This window comes from Gymnodraco acuticeps, unplaced genomic scaffold (genome assembly GCF_902827175.1).
Source record: "Gymnodraco acuticeps unplaced genomic scaffold, fGymAcu1.1, whole genome shotgun sequence".
NCBI lineage: Eukaryota > Metazoa > Chordata > Actinopteri > Perciformes > Bathydraconidae > Gymnodraco > Gymnodraco acuticeps.
Genome location: NW_022991973.1, coordinates 842,745 through 865,580, shown reverse-complemented (window position 1 = coordinate 865,580; position 22,836 = coordinate 842,745). Strand labels below are relative to the sequence as shown.

Genomic DNA, 22,836 nt, shown 5'->3' with positions numbered 1-22,836 from the left:
CATTAGCCAATAACCAACTAAGGTAACCCCCCCTCCCCTATCACCTGAATCTCCTCCTAGAGCACCATTTTGTTTGGTTTGGGGCTGATATATCTGAGACTTATAATATATTGATACAACTGTATAATAGGGGACCTTTTAAGGACTTGGGTAACTGTATCCTTTCCTTGACTGAGGAAATGGCAACAAGTGTTGCCATGCCTCCTGTCACATACCTGCAGAAATTGTAAGCATTGCAATTAAACCAGAAACCTTTGTTCTTGAGGACTCATTCCCGTGGATGGAGCACCTGAAGTCTTCTTGGCCAAGACACTGAAACTGTTCCTGGATCGGAGTGGAAAGCAACCACATAACTGCACCTTTACATAAAGTAGTCGGTGTAGAGATAATGCTGAAGTATTACTGATTTAAACTTGAGTTGATTTCATGCTGTGTAATGCAAACTCACAATGGGTTTTCTTTCAGGTTTTATTTCCATTATGATTTTCTTCAAAGAACTGGATAAAGGGCCAATCCTGGAATAATGAACAACTCTCACGTAAAATAAATACAGCACCTTTTCAGCATCACTAAAATATTCTCAATATCCAGAAGTAATAAATACTGAATGTACCAAGATTTTCAGTCTTCATTTACAAAACACAAAGACAACACACGATAGATTTTTGTGTCATATTGAACTTTTTTGGAATTGTTTTCATTGATCTTTTGTTCCACAAATTCCAAACTTGCACGTACAAACATCTACAGTTTCTACACACAGTACATTGATTTTTCATAATTGAACTCACATTAAGAGTAGAACTTTTATCATTTAATAAACAGCTCAGAGTCAAACTAAAGAAAACACAAACATAAATTCCCAAAGTCCAAACTACAGTGAAGGATTCTTGCAGTTCTTTTACAGATGGAGTTGTTTTCTGGCATGGGTCGGCCCTTTTTTTTCAGGACTCATTCAGAACTGATCCGTGTGCTCTTAAGGAAACAGAAACCATGCCATAAAAAGACCTCCACCCCTTTATCAGACCGCCATCATTAATGGAAGTCTTCAGGCAGGTGTTTGCTAACACATCCCATATCACTGCCGTCATAGAGAAAACTCAAACCAGTGACCCTTTTGATAGTTTATACATATATATTTGTATAGAATGCAAATTCTACACATAGTAACATTAAATAGTAAACTTTTACATTTTGGAAAGGAGCTTCAATTTGACAGAGGGAGCTCTTTTGATGAGTTGATAAATATTTTGGTGGTCCTCTTGGATTTAACACAGACTTCCTGTTTCCTCAGATTTAGTGAAAGCCTCCACGTTATTGCTCACACTTCCGCTTTTCAAAATAGTTTCAAATGGACAAACATGTGAATGTCAAATTGGACTTATTCTGGCTCCATTCTCACTAAGCATATTGCCATTTTCTGGCCATATCTTGTACCTCTTTGACAAGATGAATTGCACAGTTACAAGCATTCTCTGCTGAACTTTAGGCATATTTATATATATATATATATATTTATTTAAAAAAAGAGTTATCTGGGTCCAAGGTAAACAAGGAGCACAGTCACCACTAACTTACTTTCAGAACACATACTCAAGTTTCACCAATTTTAAACCCCACTTTGATTAAGAACAATCACTGCAAGCAACAAATCTATGTCATCATACAACAATGAAAACACTAGTTCTTGCTTTAGACAAAAACAGCTGGCATACAGGACGTCCAAGAAGTGAGACAATACGATACAAACATGCGTCACGATTGAATACAGAAGGATTAGAGGGCAAAGTTGTTTTTGTTCGTTTAAGATTTGATCCTTTTCCATATTTCTAAACCGAGAACAGACATCTATTAGACTGGCTATCTTTGATGGGGTTGGTTTTCAAAGACTGAATTGTAATCAGCAAAAGAGCACCCGAGTCTATCATGAAGAACAGCACATACAATTCTACACTGCATATATTGTTGTTTTTTCTTCTCTTTAGTGTAAATATATTTTCATGGTCCCCAACTGAGCTGCATTCATCGCAGGGATGAAAACACCGCAACAGAAAAAAGTAGAAAAATATGTGACAGACGATTTAGAGTCAGCTTACATACACACACACACACACACACACACACACACACTCCACACATGAACAGAACGACATATCCTAACAGTCTCTCCAACATGAACAAGACGGGACACGTTTGTCATCATATAGACACAAGACAAAAAAGGAGAGATTTCATCACAATAAAGGAATATTTTTTACACTTTAGGAAATGCTTCTACACACCCGTTTGAAGTCTTTATGCTAAGCTAAGCTAACACCTCCTCGCTGCCCACATACTTAACTTGAGAGTGGTATGAATCTTGTCATCTGAATTTCTGCAGTCAAGTGAATAGCTTACTTAAAATGTTGAAGTATTCTTTTATAGTCTCTCTCTCACACACACACACACACACACACACACACACACACACACACACACACACACACACACATATACAGTTCAAGAGGTCAGACAAACTCCAATAGCTGAGCTTATATCTGCTATTTTTATGAAGTGTGTGTTTCTTCACTCACAGAAAATGCCAAAGCCTCAAACTTCCTGAACTTGCATACACACAAACACACACGCACACGCACACACACACAATCCAGAGGACGTCTTCAGGTCAAACAACATGCTCTACTGGGCAGCAGCACCTACATACACTCACTGATTGTCAGCACACATGTTGATGTACACTTTTGGAGAAATGATCGACTAAGTAATGATATGTATATATAATGGTACTCAGTTAGCTTTACTTTGGAGAAATTGTGTCCAATTTAGAACAAAGTCACAATAAGCTATGGTCTTGTGTATTTGTGTACTTCTCGATTAAGCAGAATCATGTAGCAACACAGTGAGGGATTTCACTTTTTGTGGCACATGTGTATTCTGACAGGATCAGAAGCCCTTAAAATGAAATTAGACCCTTATGTGCCATGCTGCCTGATCAATAGGACTTCAGATGTGTTTAATTTGTGCTTATGAGAATAATGAAGTCACATCATGACTCCTTGGGGCGTTAACACAAGTTAGGGAAGGATACTGCATTGTTTGTTTAAGGTCATACAGGAAAATATAAAACAACCAAATACAGTTATAACAAAATTATATTATGGTCATTTTTCGAGTTTCATTCTGACAATAACTACTGAAAACAATATTTATAGTTTTGTCAATTTCGTGTTTCCATGGAACAAACTTTTCCATTCATTTATGACTTGTTTTCATATCAAGGCAAATAAAAGGATTTTTTTAAATAAGAGAACTATCCAGCATGTACAATAAATTGGTGAGTTGTTGCTTAAACATAACACCAGCTGTAAAAGTGGCCTAAACATTTCACCACACCTGAGCTACTGCGTGACTTGTATTTGATATAAATGGATGTGTGACTGCTGCTCCGTACATCCTGCTGTTGGATCAGTAAGAGATGCTCTCCATGGCTGCACTGAAACACATGAAACACTTTCATAACGACACACATGCACACTCACACTACTAATTTACAAAAATTACACTAAAGTATCTTCTCTCAACATCAAGCACTTGACCAAAATGCGTTTCTGTGTTGCAGACATCACACTGCCACAGCTGCATGGTTCAACAACAGGGAGGGGAAAACACGAGAGAAGCTGGATCAAACCATTCCCATTTACAACCAAGAATCCTGTGAAATGCATCTTCGCCTGTCTGCGTTTCACCTTTCAGTCGAAGACTGCAGGGATAAGGAATTCTGAATAAATGAAGTCTCACTGGAATGTTTTTATATAATTTGGTAAAAACTGTTCTGGTTTTAGATGGCAGTGATCAAGTGTCATGGGCCATTTCAGAGAAAATATAATCGCCCTGAAATTCATAGTGAGATCTTTCCAAAGAAAACATCTATCAAAGCACTAGCCTCAATGGAAATGTGGAGTAAATTGTACAAGCAGTGATAGGAAAAAGCAGCACTGAAAGCCAGTCACTGATGCCAAGGACAGACAGGAAAGTAAAACATTGTATTCATATATTAAAACCTACCACATTTATGGACTAAATATTTTCACGTTCCCCATGAATGGCTTTTTTCTAGTCTCATCTCTGCGTTTAACATCTCTGTCCTCAGCTGAAAGTGTTATCATACAGATTTAGACATGTTATCATGACATAGGAATGTATTTCTACATCTGTGTGCTCTACTCTTTATCGCTCTATAGACTTTAAATGATGCAGTCCGTGTTTCAAAGGATTCTGGGCTTACAATGGGGATGGCAGTCTGCTCTGTTGGTGTGTGGCGGCAGCTCTCTGGGATGTTCGGGCCTTTTGTTGTCAAACACACACTCCAGCTGTGCTCTGCTGCCAACTGCTGGTCATTTGTTTTACTGCAACACTTGGCCTCGCGTTTCAGGCAACTTTGTCGCAAGGAAACTACCTGCAGCGAGGGCGCCTGCAGCGAATATGATGGGTACGGCCTTGGTGATGCCGACGAATGACTGGAAGATGCTGATGCCCAGGACCGCCGCCAGCTTACAGAGGGCGTTCAGGAAGCCAAACGCTGTGCACCTGAACAAGCAGAGAGGGAGAAACACAATCACAGTGAGGCTTTAAGAACTGACGTGAGCACCACATCTTACATGTACAATATTTTGTTGTATTTCCGCTTGTAATGCTAGTAATAATAGTTGTTGGTTGTATCATGCACATACAAGTCCTCAACCTATAAGACATTAGACACCAGAAATCATGCTGCAGTGGTGTGACAACATTTGTCAGACGAAGTTGTTCAACATCGACTCCACATTGAATAGTTTCTCAACACAATGCAACAAAAATGCAACTATTACAAAAATGGGAGTCATCAAAGCATATTTTACCTAAAAGTAGAGTTTAAGGTCAATTGTATTGCAGAAAAAGTATTTTTCACATTAACCTGAAAACGAATGAAATGTAATTGAACATGACCATGCACACACAGATCTTTGATTTGGTAACTTGTTCTTCATAGTGACTTTTTACAAGCCACTCCAGTTAAGATATCTGGTTTATACCAACCCTTAAGAGATCTTCATCTAAGTAAGTACAATTAAGATTAAACCAAATAAAGTTTACAAACCGGATTTAAAAGGGACTTTTAAGAAATATTTTAATATTTTGGCAAAATATGTGTACTTTCACCAAATGTAACGAAATCTGCCTACCACCAAATCTCAAACCCATTTAAGGTTTATCTGGTTTCTACCAGAGGCTTTGTTTTAATAAGCCAATCAGAGGGCCTGTTTCAATTGGACAATCAGAGGTCTCATTTTAATTGGCCAATCAGAGAACTTGTTTCAAAGGGCCAATCAAATTACTTATCTCAAAGGGCCAATCACTGAAGCATAAAACGGAAATACTTAAGTAAAGTAAAAGCACCTTAAAAGTGTACTACAGAGTAAATGTACTTAGTTATTTCCCACAACTGTCTCTTTCTGAATCCCCACAAGCTCACATCAGGGAATCAACCTTAAAAAACGTCATCATCATCCATCATGTTACCTTTTGTCCGAGGGGTAGAGCTCCACTGTGATCACATCCAGGGCGTTCCACGAGGCGATGCTGATGCCACCAAACAGGCACAAGAGGGCAATCATCCCCGACTCACTGTTGCCGAACATCAGGAAGAAACAGCTGATACAAGATATGACACTGGATCCCGCTGATGAGAGAGAGACAGACAGAGGAAACAGAATTACATTAACTTAAATAGCCTGTATAGCCTAAAGTGAATTATCGCCATTGATTAGATTGTCTTACCCAGCATCCTTAAACGCCCAATTTTGTCCATTAATAGAGCTGACACGATGTTGCCAGGCAACACCGCCAACGTGCCGAGGAAGTTGACAAAGTAAATCATGTAGGCATTGTTGAAGTCGTCGCTGAAGTCCAGTATGCAGCCCTCTTTGTTGTGGAGGAAGGTGCTGTTGAGTAGTTTACAGTCCACAAACCTGTACTTGAATAAATCTGATGAAAGAGAAAAGGGAGAGAGAGAGAAGTGATGATGCTCTGATATTTATGAAGGAATTAATTGACATAAATGTTACTTTACGAGCAATAATGACTGGGATAGGTTTAATTTTTTAATCCAATCAAGTGCAATGAAGTGTGTACATAAATTATGTTGGAAAGGAAAAACATAGCACCCCTAACTTTTACAGTTTGTGTTTGAATATGTGTTTGAAACTAAAAACATTGATAATTGCTCAACTAAATCCTCTCATGCAGGCTTATTAATGGAGGAAGTCAGGGTTGTATGCAGCCTGACTAAAGGATTGGAGATAATCCTCAGTGCTGGAAAATGTACTTTGGCCTCCCCTTCATGTTGAATTAAGCAATGTTTAAGATCTAACCAACTGTATTTACAATGTATCTTCTTCTTAAAGATGCTAGAAGTAACATTTACCACAGATAAGGACAGTGCTCTTCATAGCAAAGATTGTAGGGCAGACATTTACATATTTAGTCCTCTATCAATTAAACTTGATTTAGGCTAATAGATGTTTTTTATACTATGATTTTGAAGAATGTTTTTCCTTTCTGAAACCTTAGTTATGTACAAACTCGCCTGAAAATAACGAATCTCAGCAAAATAAATGGGGACATTTTCAAAGCCACCACACAACCGGCACCCTGCCAGCAGCTGTTTCTAATTGAAATCCCTTCCAGGCAGCAATTAAACATGATAAACAGCATCCCTCGCTATAAACTGTTTAAAACTAAATAACAGGGGGAACAACAGAAAAGGTCACAAAAGGTTGGGAGGCCTGTTATGTTGTTCTGTGGTTATACTTTGATGCCTACAGCTGCACAAAAGCACATTATTAGATGTTTTGATGACACCGCTGAAACTGCTCTCATACCAATAGCCAACATTTTATTAAAGGCAGTCAGGCATAAGAGTGCTGAAGGATCATAAAGTTGTAGATGTCCGAATGACATGAACATAAAGGAATGTATTGTTGAGAAGATACTGTTGCTGCTGTAAAAGCTGCTGAGGCGGTTTCTGTGGGATTTAAGAAGCAGCTCCTCTGTTTTCTCTGAATGAATCTGACACGTTGACTGAAAGCACAATATTGTTCTTTGCATGGTCGAGTTGGACAGCCTGCATTTTCTACCAATGGCCATTGGCATATTCTTATTTGTAAGGCAATCTTACCTTTATCTCAACATCCTTTGGAAATGTATTGTCTTTGCTCCGAGGAGTAATTGCTACTTAATGTTCCTAAAGCCACGACTGATTAGGGAAAAATTGTATTGTATACATTTGCTGCTCCCTCTTTTTTTGTTTCATTTAGACATAAATCTGCTGAGTCGAGACTCTTTTGGATGACTTGCAGGGAGACACATTGTTGTGTTGTTTTGATTGAGTGTGTTGATGACTTATTTTTCATGATTATAATTCTCTGTTTTCATTTATGTGTAGTTTGTGTGTCTGCAACATTGTTCATTTTCAATGCTGTCTGTCCCAGGACACATTAAAGGTGGGGTAGGTAAGTTTGAGAAACCGGCTCGAGATTCACTTTTTGTTATATTCCATGGAATGCTCTTAACATCCCGATAGCAATGAATATCTTAAGTGCTTTGACAAAAAATCCATAAAAAAATGTCATCTGTGGAAGCTGTAGTACTGTAAAAAGCACGACCAATCATCTGAGCCGGCCCGGCTAAAATGACTGGATGGCCTACCTGCCTGTCAGCCTTCCATCTGTGCACAAACTTATCTCGTGCCCTCATTGGTCATGTGCGCGTTCGTGTGTGTTGGAGGAGGGGCTCTGTAAGGAAGTGGCAGATTTGTTCCGGCTGTGTATTTTCAAATTCTAGCGCACTCGAGCTGGTTTCTCCAAAATTACCCCACCTTTAAATATAAATGACATTATTTCCTAGTTATTGACACTCTTTTCCTGGTTGAATAAAAAGCAAAGATCAGAAAACACAGGCTGATTGTTGGATGGTAGAATGAGCTCCCCATTGACATCAGGACGGCAGATAGCTTGCACATCTTCCGGCGCAAACTGAAAACTCATCTCTTTCGACTCCACTTCGAGCGATAGAACTATTAACAAAGCACTTTTATACTAATAAAGGACTGGCTTATCTAAAGCCAGTTGAGTAGCACTTGAAATGTTTGGCTCTATGAAACCTGATGTACTTATATGATTCTGTTTTCTTCAAGTTTGTATTTTGTTGGTCGAACGCACTTATTGTAAGTCGCTTTGGATAAAAGCGTCAGCTAAATGCAATGTAATGTAATGTAATGTAATGATTAATAAATAGACAAATCAATTAAAAAGAATGAAGAAATAAGATATGATCTGAAGATTTATCTCAGAAGAAGTGTTGGTTCTAATTATCCATTGAACACGTTCTTGCATCTGTTGTTTCTAATCATGGAGAGCTGTCAGGAGTCTCGTCACTCTGCTGTCAAACAGTCTGTGATTTGTTTACGTTGCTAAGGTAACAGTTCTGCTGCAGTAAACTAGGGATACTAGCAACAGAATGTTTCCATGGCTACAGTTCTGCTGAACATCTGTGTTTTATCTTGTCTCTATTTTTACTTCAGGCGGCAGTAAAACCCCTGCACACTCCGATGGGTGTTTTTCCTCAGCAGCTGTGTTATAACATAAAAGTGATCATTACTGTTAACCTCGATGTAATTAAAATGAGTACTGATATAATGAGATGTGTTTTTCTCTGTTTAACAATATTTAAAGAGGCACTTGTTAATATTTTTTGTTAACCAAAACACTAAAGCACATTTAACAGAGTGTTTAATGTCTTAAACTCTCACTGCTCATGAATATTATTTAGCTGCAGGAGAAGCTAAATCGTCTGTTCAACCCCCTGATTGTTCATCTTCGTGCACATGACTATTGAACTCACTGAAACATGTCTGTTAATATTTACCTGTGTTGTAGAACAAACTTGCAATGAAGGTGCAGTTTCTGAAGAAGGTGTGAGTGGAGGTGATGTCCTCAAAGTAGCACTCCTCAAACACTGAGTCTTCAAACACCATGGACTTCATCTTCAGGTTCAGGAACCTAACGAACACTTCAAAGCTTGAACTTTTCTGTTCTGCAGTTTTATTGTTGTGCTTTATTGTTGATCATTAGAACATAAATCTGAATAAAACGGCAGCTCACAAAACACTCACTTGTCATTGAAAAAGTGTCCTTGGCGATGCACTTGGTTTTCCATGGTGAAGTTCAAAGTGGCGTGATCCATTCGCTCCTTAGTGAAGGTCTTTGTGCGTGAGTCATATTCCTGCCTCTGGATGTACTTGATCATGTCTGGGAACCACACTGTCAGACCGTAGTAGCTGCAAAATGTTGAATTTTGAACGATCTTAAGTAAAACGATTAAATAAACCTAAGAAGTGAACAAGAATCCCCACTTATAAAATGTTGTATAAGTCTATACTCTACCTGAAAGACATGGTAAACCAAACAGCCATGAGCATGAAAGTGGTCCGTTTATATTCTGGGCTGAAGCAGGCAAGGATGTTGTTCCTAATCTGCAACACGTAAAGAGGAAAACACACAACTTTAGAAAAAAGTTGCTTTGTAAACCCCTCAGAAGACACATGTGTATGATCTTAGTTTAATCTGATAATGTGGTGATATTTCGACTGATATTCCTGAGCAGTAATGTTCAATTTACAAAGAATTAACTTTATGAATTGGACCTAAAACTTGATGAAACTGGTGATATCTGTTGTCTTCCACATGAAACTACTTAGTTACAGCTTCAACATTAAGAGATGAGACTTTTTGTAGTGGGCATTAAGCACGTGGTGCAGTAGTAGATTTTGTAAAAGATGGAGGGTGTAGGCGTGTAGCAGAACGTAGGCTGAATGCAAATTGAAATCTTGCTGGTAAAGTTTCTGCCTGAAGCAGTGGTGCTGCAATAATGTGCAACACAAGAAAAACACAAGTTTAAACGTCATTTAGTAACAGATTCAACAAATTATCACTACATTTAAAAGTAGGGAACAAAAGGCAGAAAATAAAGTCTGAATGTGAATATGTCTGAATATGTAATCATTTGTGAATTTTAAGTCTAAATAGTTCACAAAATCCGACTGTGGTGAAGAAACTAATTAAAAGGGAAAAGATGGCATCTTCAACCTTTAGCTACTCTTGGACTTGCTGCCACCCACGCCTTCCTCCACAATGTTTGTTTTCACCGATGCCTTTTACAGCCAGCCTCGAGCTGTAAAAGGCCACAGCCTCATACAGAAATTATCTCAGGGGTCTTTTTATGTCATGCTTTTAAAAGTTGTTTACAATTTTGGTTCAGAACTGTCGTCTCCTTCACTGACCTGATGGGAGAGGCTCACGATCTTCAGCCTGTAGCGCTGCCAGACCGGAGTGTCGGTGCCAATGTCCGACAACTCATCCATCTGTTTCACCGTCTTAATTGTGGTGACCTTAGATAACAGAGATGCAAGTCCTTCAGCCAGATGTCTTAAAATGAATTATGATGGTAACATTTTCTAATTACAAATGGCATTTCTTCCTCCTGCAGCTTTGAGTTTTCCATGAAGAAACGATAACACAGTGAGACAAAAAGGATAATGCAAATGTAAATTTCCCCTTGTGATTAGAATGCATTACCATTAATTTATACTAAACACGTGTTGCACATTTATTGTTGATTTAAAACCTGGTGAAAAGGGAACAAGTGTGAGCACATTTAGTCATAAATAGTCAGGTGAAGGTCAACAAATATCCTTGACAGGACACAAAGTCTAAAGTCGATTTTGTAGATTGAAACATTGCTATAGAGAGGAATAAATCATTTATTATGAGAAGTACTGTGTGCAGACCTCCTTCACGCCCTGTCAATCTGATGACTGAGACGTAGAAAAGTTGCTCTGTTATTTTAATTGGGAGCTACATTTCTGTCTGTACAAAAGGATCACTAGAATGTCTTTGAAAAATGCTACATTTTGGACATTTAAAAACGTGTGGTTGTTGTTTTCTTTAAAGAGTGTAACTGTCTTTAGGTCAACACACTGAACAGTAGAGAAGAAACATAGAAATAGATGGACCTTATTTATCCTTTTTTTTATTATTAAAAAGGAAACTATTTATATGCACCAGAGTATTTGTTTAATTTGCATTAAAGCACAGCTAATTTATCGTTTGAATATATGTCAGACAAGTGATAAGACTGTGAAAATGTTTCAAGATGTCCATAGAAGAGTACGTTTTTAAAACTACAGCAAAGAATAAAAACGATCAGTGACCTTTAGTACATCATTCCCAATCTCTTCCTTCTCCGACTAACCTTTCTTCTTTTGCTGTCGGATATCTCATAAAGGCATAAAACAAAAAATGTCAGGGATACTCACAGAAAACACTTTCTCTGGGTGTCCCTTTGCTCGCATGTTAGTGTCGTGAACTTGCTTCAAAATCATCCAGCCTTCGTCATGTTTGCCGTTCTGTTTAAAATAAATATAAACGTCATACTGTGTATATCTTTCTGTTATTTGTATGGAAGTAACCACATTAGTTTAAACATTACAAGAAACAATTATCTTTACTCAGGTTATTTCACATTTGTAGTATCAATCATCTCATACTGTCAGACCGTCAATCAGCACATCTGCTCACCTCTAAGTAGAAGCGTGGGCTCTCTGGCATGGCACTGAGGGCAGCGATGGCTGCGACAGCGGGAAACGCGCACACTAACACAAACACACGCCAGCTATGGAACTGATAGGCCGAGCCCATCTGGAAACTCCATCCTGAAAAGACAAAAGATATTTGCTAATAATAGTCAAACCTTACACTTTGACCTACAATTGTACAGTAAAGGGCATCAGATGAGGTTGAACACCAAGTCTTTATAAGGCACAGGCTGGAATATATTTAATTTGGTGTGACACTGAATGAACTATGTTCTTATTTGTCCTGCCTCCAGGGGAGTCAGAGGTCAGCCGTAGTGCAGCATTTCTGGAAAGATGCTTGCTAGCAAAAAAGCTTAAACCAGCAGGATTTTACCAGCTAAAACTGAGGCTCCAAATTGTGTGTCAACAGTTTCCTTACTGCACAAATATCTACATTTAAGAACTAGATGATATGATGAAAACCGCCACATATAAAGCTAAAATCAGCAGCCAGATTCATTAGCTTAGCAATCAAATTGGAAACAGCTATTTTCAAAGAAAATAACATTAATAATTCCTCAGAGAAAATGTGAAGTCCAAACCAACTAGAGGTATATTGAGTAATTTAGGCAGCTTAAATGTATGTGTTGGGTAGATTTTGTTACACTTGAACAGAGCCAGGCAAGCTGTTTCCCCCTTTTTGCAGTCTGTGCTAAGCTAACTCGTCGTTATAACCTCATATAGTATGTAATGTACATATATGAGTGGTATCGTTCTTTTCATATAACTGTGAGAAAGCAAATGGGTATATTCCTTAAAATCGTTAACTTGTGCTTGAAGTGTTTATCAAAGTTAGGACGATCATCTAACTTGAACATTAGCAGAGGCAGCTAACAATACTCCTATATTCCGGTGGAACATGTAATGACATGTGTCATGTGAATAATCACCGTAATGTGGGATAATAGCCCAGGCCATGGCAGATGCGTATATCCCGCCAATCATCCAGAACATGCAGAGCCAACTGAGGTGCTCTCCACGTTTCTCCTGGGACAGGAACTCAGAGTAGTAGGAAAACACGATGGGAATAGAGCCACCAATCCTACAAAGATCAGAAACAAACTGAGTTGAACAGTCCTGTTGTTTAAGAGTTCAAACACACAGTTTAGGTTGAAGGATTAACAGCATTTGTAATAAGAAAGAAGACGTTAAATTATTTGATATGAGATGTCCTGAAACACAACTACGGCTCACACCTATTCTTTCACTTATTTCCTTTTAGTTAACTGTATTATGGTTTATATGTTTCCGTTAGTGCATCATAATGGAGAAGCGCTGATTAAACTACAAATTAAAATGATTCTAGCAACTAAATATGCGAGTTTTAGAAGAAAATAAAAATAAAAAACATATCCAAAGAAGCAGTTAGATGTCTTAAACACTCACACAGGGAAACTCTAAATTTCTAAATTATTAAAAGCTTTCCAAAAACATTTATGAAGTACCTCAAAATAAGGAGAAACTTTCTTTAAAAAAAAAACATGGTATGTCAAAATTATTTTTGAAATACTAATTCATTATATCAAGGGACTTTTTTCATCACATTGGCAGAAATGGGCTTTCATAACGGAAAGATCACATCAGAATAAGAAAATATGAATACAGTATTTCTTGATTTACCCAACACCCGAGAGGAGTCGGCAGAACAGAAAGGTGCTGTATCCCTGGACGAAGGAGGAGAAGAAGGAGAATACACTGTTGATAGAGAGACAGATAAGAAGAGACTGGCGGCGGCCTATCCGGTCAGCCATAGCCCCCCAGAGGAAGGCCCCGACCATCATCCCAAAATATACAATCAGTCCTGTGGAGAGAGCAGAGGAAATTAAACTATTAGAGCAGGGATGGGCAAATGGCGGCCCCAATCTCGTCTTTTTGTGGCCCTCAGATTAATTTATAAACAACGTAATTAATAAAAAAATTATAATTATTATTTTTATTTTTGTACTTGTGGTACTGATACCGTCCACTAGACTCCTAGTTAGTTACTTCGCAAACTGCGTACATGATTTCGTTCAGCAGCCAAATACCGCGAAATAATCTGTGACGCGTTTGTGTGTATTGTGTTTGTTTCCCGGGGAAACACTCACAAGAAACACCAGCTGTTGCTATGCCTGCTATGACTGTAATTAGGCCTTTTTTACAAGCTTAAAAGTTGTATTTATCATCTGAATTTGGTGAAACAAGTTTAATATTCTAAAAACCAAGACTTTATTGTTTATTTGAAATCAGATGAAAACAAACTGTCACGGACCCTGCCGTGTTATCTATGATTACTATACGCTTTTCATTCATAATTTCAGCGGGAGGGAGGGGGAGCGGCGCTGAGGAACAGCAGAGTGCGGGTTGACCGGTGCCTGTGTTGACATTCCCCTTATTGTGGAATAAGGTAGGCCATCCAGTTATTTTAGCCGGGCCGGCTAAAATGATTGCTCGTGCTTTTTACAGCGCCACGGCTTCCACAGATGACATTTTTGTATGGATTTTTTGTCAAAGCTCTTTAAGATATTCATTGCTATCGGGATGTTAAGAGCATTCCATGGAATATAACAAAAAGTGTATCTCGAGCCGGTTTCTCAAACTTACCTACCCCACCTTTAAATAACCTGTTTGTACATGCCACTTGTACAAATTAAATAACATTTCTGTGAACTGATATTTGTTTAGTGAGCTTATTAGAGGATATTCCCTGAAAGATTGTAAAATCTCGATGAAGATGTCAGACTTAGTATATTTCATAATAATTGCATACAATACATGGAATGTGTGTGTGAATGTGTGTGTGTGTGTGTGTGTGTGTGTGTGTGTGTGTGTGTGTGTGTATGTGTGTGTGTGTGTGTGTGTGTGTGTGTGCGTGTGTGTGTGTGTGTGTGTGTGTGTGTGTGTGTGTGTGTGTGTGTGTGTGTGTGTGTGTGGGTGTGTGTGGGTGGGTGTGTGTGTGTGTGTGTGTGTGTGTGTGTGTGTGTGTTCCAAGTGAATTTGCGGCCCCCTGGTGGCCAGTACATCAATTATGTGGCCCCCACCACCATCCAAGTTGCCCATCCCTGTATTAGAGGAACAGATGTAAGTCTACCCTGTCTTCTTATTGCTGTCATATTATTATGGGCTTTTCAGGCTCTCTCAAGAGAGCAGTTCAAATATACGGAGTAATACAAATCTCCTCTCTTTATAATATCAGTCGTTATTCTTGACGGCTATATTTTTATGGTCAATAAATCTCATGAAAACACCAAATCCAACAATAATCTCCAAGACACAGGCCTGTTCTCTACTGAAAGCACAAAGGTTTTTAGCAAACACCACTCAAGCATCAGTAAATAGTGTATTTGTTGGGGACTATTTCCCGGTGCTGTATTAGGTTTTTCCAGTAGCAGGATGGTGTACATCGCCTCAAAGTGCTCATGTTAATGGTAATGATGCACAAATTCCCCAGTGTAACAGTGTGGCTCGCTGATGTGTTTTTAAACGTTTTTGGAGAGCAATGAAGCGCTCAGAGACCAGAAGAATACAATGTGAATTTACAGCCAATATTCGTTAGTATACTAAGCCAATATTCATTAGTACAGTTGTACTTATAGCAACATAAAAAAAAGAAATTGTGACACAGCCAATCCAGAGCATGTGCACCATAGGGAGAAGAGTCTTACCTAGCATGCTCTTGTTGGGTTCAGACAGGCACATGTCCTTCTCAGCACTGGGCAGGACGAACCCCACCACAAAGATCTCCACGCCGTCTGCCATAAGTGCCAGCCCCAGCACAAAGTACAGGGTCCATTGGAACTTCCCGTGACCACACTCTTGTAAAATGGTCTCGTACTGTTGAGCCAGCTCCTCCTGGTCCTTCCTCCTCTCGGCCTCGGACACTCCGATGTCTCCTAACTGCTGAGCGCCGGCACTCACCGAGCCCGGTCCTCCAGCCAGGCTGCCTTTGCCAGATTCAGCCCGAGGGATTCCTTGGTACTCGCCCTCATAGATCTCATCATCCTCATCGTGACCCTCTGTGGAGTCACTGTGACCGCCCTCCTCGTCATTGGCCGCCTGGCTGTCTCCACGGTAATAGCCTCCGTCCTGGCTCCCCTGCTGGGGGTAGTCATCATCATCATCCTCTTCAAACCGGCTGTAGGAACGCTTGCTGTACTCGTCGGTCACCTTATCCACTGAGCGGCCGACCTTCTTGGATGCTTGCCGCTTGACCTCTTTGGCAATGTCTTTGGCGCCTTTTATGAAGGCAGTCCGGTTTTGGTAACCCTCCTCCATTTTAAAGAGGATCAGAAGATCAAAAAGTGGTCAAGGATTTAGGGGAGAGGCCACCTGAAGCTTCTGTGTGTTCAGGATACACCTCACAGATGTGTTGTCAATCACTGGACTGACCACAGGCTCTTGTTTTGTCTGGGGAGAAAATGGAAAGTCTTATTACTTTCATTCGGGCATGTAGTAGTAGTTTCATTAAAGGCACTTTGTTATCAAGGCATGGCATTACAAACTTCACATTTCTGGTGAGCCACTATAAAGTATAGGGGCTAGTATATGGGCCATGGGATTGGTTAAAGTGTATATAGAGTGGTTCAGGAATGAGTCTCCAAACCCAAATATCAGTTATAATTGTTGCACTATTAGTCCCTTATGTCGAAATAAATGTTTTTTTGTTGTGGGTTTTGGTAAGATGCCAGAAATTTGGTTTGTGATCTATACAAGCTAAAGAGATTTTGACGTTTCTTATACAACATGAATATGTCAGTAAAAACCCAACTATTGACTTGTGATTTCATATCTTCAAAAAGGCATTTGCTAACAAGGGGTTAAATGGGATGTAAGAGATTTTTAAGGACATTAAACGAAATTGTTCTGAACACTGGTCAGCCTTGAGCTTAGTGGTGGTTACGTTAAAATTACGTGAAAAAAAGTATATCTGCAATATCCAAAACCCAATGGAAATATCTCTTTGTTGTTTTGAAGAGGGAACAAGGGGCGAAGCTAATTTCCAGGCCCACAAAAATTAAGCATACCTGCGGTAGCTATTGAAATGAAATAGCATTTCTTCAAACAACACAAAGAAACACAAAGTGACTGGAAAGGGATGCAAAAGACAAAAAATAGAAGCAAGATAGGTACAAAGACATGCAAATTGATAAGAGCTACAACATGACTACAAAGAAAAGCAAAACTAACACAAGGAAAATTAAACAAGCATGTGTTGTTTGTAGTTGTTTTGTGTCTTTCTGTCTTGGTGTCTTCTACAGGAGGGTGGTTTATGCCTATTACTGTCCAGACATGTCTTTCTCTTTGAACTGATGGTTCTTCTTTATTCATTGAGATAACCAAACCACCTAATCAGCCTTTGATGCCGTGCTTCCAGACTACACCTGTTGCATTTCCATATCTGCCCAGCATGTGTTTACTGCTGAGTCACTGATGGTAATAACGGGTCGAGACATCAAGCCCTGAATGGTCAGAGTGATTTTTAATGGATTTCAGTTGGTGAAGACATTAATGAATAAGAGCTACAGTACGTGACTGTGACTCAAATGCAATGCACCAAATATAATGCTCAAATGATCAATGAAGGCCTAACAGATCAACACATATTAACCTCTCCTTTATTTGTCCTTAAGACTGCTAAAAAATCCTGCCCTGAAATGTGAGTTTTTGAATTACTTAGGAATAGAAAATGCATTAACCATGTTGAAGAAAAACCAATAGGTATATTTAGATATTTAGATTAATCAAATAAAGGCATTTCTTAATTTAAAAAGGGAACAACGGAGCCGGAAATCTGATGTCCATTTTAACTGTCTGCTGCAGTATCACATCTCATTTTGAAGAAAATAAGCCACTGACTCGTGTAGTTCACTGACAATAACCACATCCATATGCTGCTATATGAGGATGCTGTGAACCAATGTCATTTTGATATTGCGGTGCAGGGAAACAACAGACCCAGAATGAGGGGCTCACTTTGACCCCTGTTTCAAAAATGAGGTCTGACAGGTAATAATGTGTGGACAGAGCTTGAAATGTCTGCCAGGTATAAAGTATATACAGGGCCGGCAACAGGGTCTCATAAATACTGAAGCCAGAGGTCATCCACAAAAAGAAACCTATAAAGATGTTCTGGTATCTCCTGATGTGCTTGTCTAAACTCTACTTTAAAGCCTTTCTCAACATTCCCACAATATAATGATGAAAGAGTAAATCCCATCATATTTTTTATAATTTCAATATTCTTGAAGCGAAAAAAACATTTTAATCGACCTTTCAAACACAGTATGAGCAATACAGAATTACATAACTGTTCTTTAGGTTGTTGAAACGATGAACATAAACCGATACCGAATGCATGAAATCAATGTCCTCAGTGACAGCTCCTGGGTTTTCCTAAATAATTGCCTGTTTGTTGATGATTGTGTTTGATCATACTGAGAAAATAATGTATTGCCTGTTTAGCGGTTCAAATTATAGTTCCTGCAAAAGGCAGACATTATAATAGTAGGTTTGATTAAAAAGATGCATCTGCATCTTGGTCAACGCACAAAGGTTTGATTTGTTTATGTTAAATTAAATTCAAACATCATCCCTAGTAGTCACAGATCCTTCCCCGTCCGCATGATGAGCGTATTTACTGGCACAGACCAAAAGCAGCCCACAGGCCTGGTCAGCCCGGCTAAACTGTCGGACACTAACCTAATAATGACTCAGACTTGTGCACTTACAGGCCTGTAATAACTGTCCCATACAAACAGAGCTCTGCTGGGCCTTTCACACAGCATGCATGTCTGTAGGCAATAAGAAAAGCTTAGGTGTTACTATTAACATTAAGATAAGGGTACTACAATATAACCAATATACAGATTCAAACCATTCAGATATCAGTCTTTATGTTTTCTACTTTAATTTGACTGCTAACATGAAATGCTTTGAAGTAAACATAATGGAACAAAATAAAGATATTAGTTTGAATCTTCTTTCTTTCCCCTCCTTCTTCTTTTTTTGTACTCCTTTCCCATTATTATATAGATGGGGTTTAGTCTAGCAAGTATAATTGAAATCAACTGCATGAGTACAGGACCGTTTTTGCCCAATATGGAGTATAGCTATATTAATCACCAGAGGACAGAGCACCAGCTAAAACAATCATTCTCTGTATGTGTATTAACAACATCTCTTTACATTCATATAATGTGCACAGACGTACAGTAGAAAGATAGATAGATAGATAGATGCACTCTATACAAAGTACTGAATCCTTTATGCAACAGGTCACCTACAAATGCACTCTTCTCATAACCCTTGTTATTTCCTCTTCACAAAGACACTAAAGTGCAAATGCGAACACTAGTCATATCCAAATAAACGCTTTAAAGCCACTTTTCTCCTCTCGGCCCTGTTGTCAAGTTGACAGCATCTCCACAGCCCCATGCAGCTCTGCCTGTGATGAAGAGCAGGGAGAGGATGAGGAAGATGGAGCTAAGCTACCCTCTGATTTTTGTGTCCTTATTTTCTCCCCCATTCAAAAATCGATCAGCATAATTTGACCACTTCCTTAGTGAGGCCAAGCAGAGCAGATAGCCATCCTTTCACATGCATGCAAGCTAGAGGGCTTTCTATCCGAAGAAACGTCGTAGGCCTAATGATTAATTTGGACATGAAGATAACATTATAACGACATTTATAACACAAATCGTTCTCCAAATAAAATGATCTTGCATGTCTTTTTATGAAATGATCATATTTGTGCTGTTTTAATGTCTTTTTTAATGTGTTTTTCAGAAGCAGAAATGACACAGAAGGGGCAGCAAGAATGTGGATTCCAAAGTGTAATCAAATATGAGCCAATTTGAGCCTCCACTCCAGTCATAATCATTGATGTAAAGAAGAAGGGGAAAAAGGCCTTGTCGCTAACAGGCCAATTTATACAGCCCACAAATAGGACCGGATTAAATTATAAATAGCAGCCGATTGTCTTGCATCCTGACATCTGTGCTCATTCTTAGAAAGCACGGTGCCGACATCTCGTCACGATTTGGATTAGATTATAGGGCCGCGACTCGATTCACAAAATCGATCTTTAACTGCTGTGTGAAGCAAACGGTTGCAGATCACGCCCATCGTCTTTTACCGAGGATGTCTTAATGCCAAAAAATAAAACATATAAAACGCTTTAACACGACATTGGCCGCTAACAGCTAATTATCAATCCCGCTCACCTTTATTCCTGCGATGTGGAGCCTCTTCAGCCGGAGATGTGGAAGAGGAGGATGAGGGTGATGGTGCGTACGAGTCTGTTTCCGTAGACGGAGTGATGGTGATGATGCTGTGCGGGTTGGAGGAGAGACAAGCCCACGCCAGGCATCCACACACACTCAGTGATGTGCAGGGGTCCCCTCCCCCATGCAAACCCTTTATGAGAACATTAACGCCTTCATATCTGGAGGGGTTTGGCGCATATCTGCACACAATCTGCGCACATTTCCTCCACTTCCCTCGAGCCATTGCCCCTTTAAGATGGTGCCATTGTTTTCATCTTATCTTATGTGTCTGTGTGTACCATGTTAGGAAACACTAGATCAGTATTAAATACACTATATGCATGTGCACCCTGGCACGCATGCGTGCTCTATTTCCATGCATCTGTTTTACAAATAGATGATTGTCTGTACCATAGGTCTGTACGCATGAAGATCAAATTGTGTGCACAGACTATATACACACGTGCAGGCACACCTGACTCCTGTTGCCATGCCAACCACTTGCCATTTTCTTGATCCTTTCTACTGCACAAAGACCTGCTCGTGAAGAAACGTGAGCTTTCCACACAGACTGTCTGATGTCATCCCCATTCAAATAAAATGTCTCCATCGATGTGAGATATTTATTTTTAGTTGTTTGTATTTGTCACATTCCTCAGGCTGTGCAATGTGCAGCAGGACAGAATAATAACCAGCCGTGGAGTCTTAAAATGCTTCCATTAATTTAGATTAGGTTGAAAGTTTAAGGATAAAGTAATTTGACATTTCTAATTTCTGTTTATTACATTGCATTTAGCTGACACTTTTATACAGAGCAACTTACAATAAGTGCATTCGACCAAGAAGATACAAACTTGAAGAAAACAGAATCATATAAGTACATTAGGTTTCATAGAGCCAAACCATGTTAAGTACTCAACTGGCTTTAGATAAGCCAGTCCTTTGTTAGTATACGTGCTTAGTTAGTATACGAGTGCTTTGTTAGTCATGTTATTGCTCGAAGTGCAGTCGAAAGTGATGAGTTTTTAATCTGTGCCGGAAGATGTGCAAGCTATTACTTGAGTCCCCGTCGCAGTGAGGGTGCAGCGAGCCGTTTGGCTGATGCAGAGCGGAGTGTACGTGATGGGGTGTATAACCATGGATGTAGGAAGGGCCAGAACCAATCACAGCATGGTACGCAAGTACCAGTGTCTTGAAGTGGATTCTAGCAGTTACTGGAAGCCAGTGAAGGGAGCGGAGGAGCGGAGTGGTGTGGGAAAATGTAGGAAGGTTGAAGACCAGACGAGCTGCTGCATTCTGGATGAGCTGCAGAGGTCAGATGGCACATACAGGTAGACCAGCCAGGAGGGAAATGCAGTAGCGTGAGATGACGAGAGCCTGGTCCAGAAACTCCAAGTTCTTGGAGAGTGCGAAGGAGGATCTGATGATTCACCGTGTCGAATGCAGCAGACAGGTCCAACAGGATGATGACAGAGGAGAGGGAGGCTGCTTTAGCAGTGTGCAGTTCCTCAGAGACAGCAAGGAGAGCAGTTTCTGTCGAGTGGCCTGCCTTGAAACAGATCAAGAAGGTTCTGGTATAAGAAAAAGCTTTGACTTGTCTTACGAGATTAAAGCTGGTTATCCTCAATGGTTTTGTCGGATCATGAATAGAATAGAATCGGAGGGATGAAGCCCTCTTTAATGGTCACACATGCAGAGCACACAGCCCACACAAACATTTGGCCTCTGCGTTTAACCCATCCTGGTACTAGGAGCTGTGGGCAGCTATTGCACAGCACCCGGGGAGCAAGGGGGGTGTCCGGTGTGCTCAAGGGCACTACGGCAGGGCAAGAGGTGAACTGGGACCTCTCCATATGCAGTTCACACTCCATATTTTAGGTCTGGTTGGGGACTTGAACCGGCGACCCTACAGCTCCCAGTCCAAGCCCCTACTGACTGAGCCACAATCAGAATACCCTTAAACATCTTCTTATTACAGACACATGCATTTCCTAACATTCGGTCTATATGCTGTAAAATGTATTATCTCTTCGATTTACACACGGCATCTATTGCACGTCTGTCCGTCCTGGGAGAGGGATCCCTCCTCTGTTGCTCTCCCTGAGGTTTCTCCCATTTTTTTCCCCTTAAACTGTGGGTTTTCTCTGGAAGTTTTTCCTTGTACAATATACTGATATTCTGAACAATCTGTGCTGTTGTATTTGCTGTAAAGTGTCTCTACTGTAGGCTATTTTTATTATATGTACAGCACTTTGGCTCGACCAAAAACCGTTTATAAATGTGCTATATAAATAAAACTTGATTTGATTTGAAAAAAATTCACTTCATTAAAATTATATATATTGGATGGGCCTAGTCATCCCTAATAGCAAGTAATGGAAAGCAAAAATAATGTAAACATGTAAACAGCATTCATACTAATAGTTAAAATAGTACAACTTATGCATTATAAAGAATCACCACGCTAAAGGGCTCATTTTAGAAGGTTATAAATAGCATAATGTTGAACGCTTAACATTTTATCAGCATTCAATGGATATCTTAGCTTTTATTGAATTGTTTTACATTCTTTTTTTCTTCATGTTGACATTTGTTGTATTTTCATTTTCTATTCTCTTCTGTCTTTTTGTTTGTTTGCTTGCTCCTGAAGTTGAAGCAAGGTCAGTAAAAGCCCATAGCGTCTTGACCCTCCCGACACATTTCTTGTTTTTTCATTATCTGGAATTGATGCAGTCTTGTGTGTGCGGATTAAATAATTTTTTAGCCGATCTAAGATGGATATTATATACACAAAACATAAAATATGAAAGGACAACTACATTTGACATAATTAGTCATTATATGCAAAGTGGTATTAATTAT

At 39.5% G+C, this 22,836-nt stretch overlaps 1 protein-coding gene across 1 annotated transcript; it reads right to left on the bottom strand.

Moving 5' to 3' along the window:
- Nucleotides 1-454: 454 nt before the first annotated feature.
- LOC117536175 (synaptic vesicle glycoprotein 2A-like) lies at nucleotides 455-20,090 on the bottom strand. The gene is made up of 13 exons (XM_034200943.1): nucleotides 19,933-20,090; nucleotides 15,376-16,117; nucleotides 13,352-13,532; nucleotides 12,622-12,773; nucleotides 11,676-11,809; nucleotides 11,414-11,503; nucleotides 10,379-10,486; nucleotides 9,483-9,571; nucleotides 9,212-9,376; nucleotides 8,965-9,098; nucleotides 5,818-6,024; nucleotides 5,560-5,719; nucleotides 455-4,587 (listed from the first exon to the last, which is right to left on the bottom strand). Exons 2-13 carry the CDS (start codon nucleotides 15,983-15,985, stop codon nucleotides 4,404-4,406), a joined length of 2,214 nt encoding a protein of 737 aa, XP_034056834.1. The 5' UTR covers nucleotides 15,986-16,117; nucleotides 19,933-20,090; the 3' UTR covers nucleotides 455-4,403.
- Nucleotides 20,091-22,836: the final 2,746 nt, after the last annotated feature.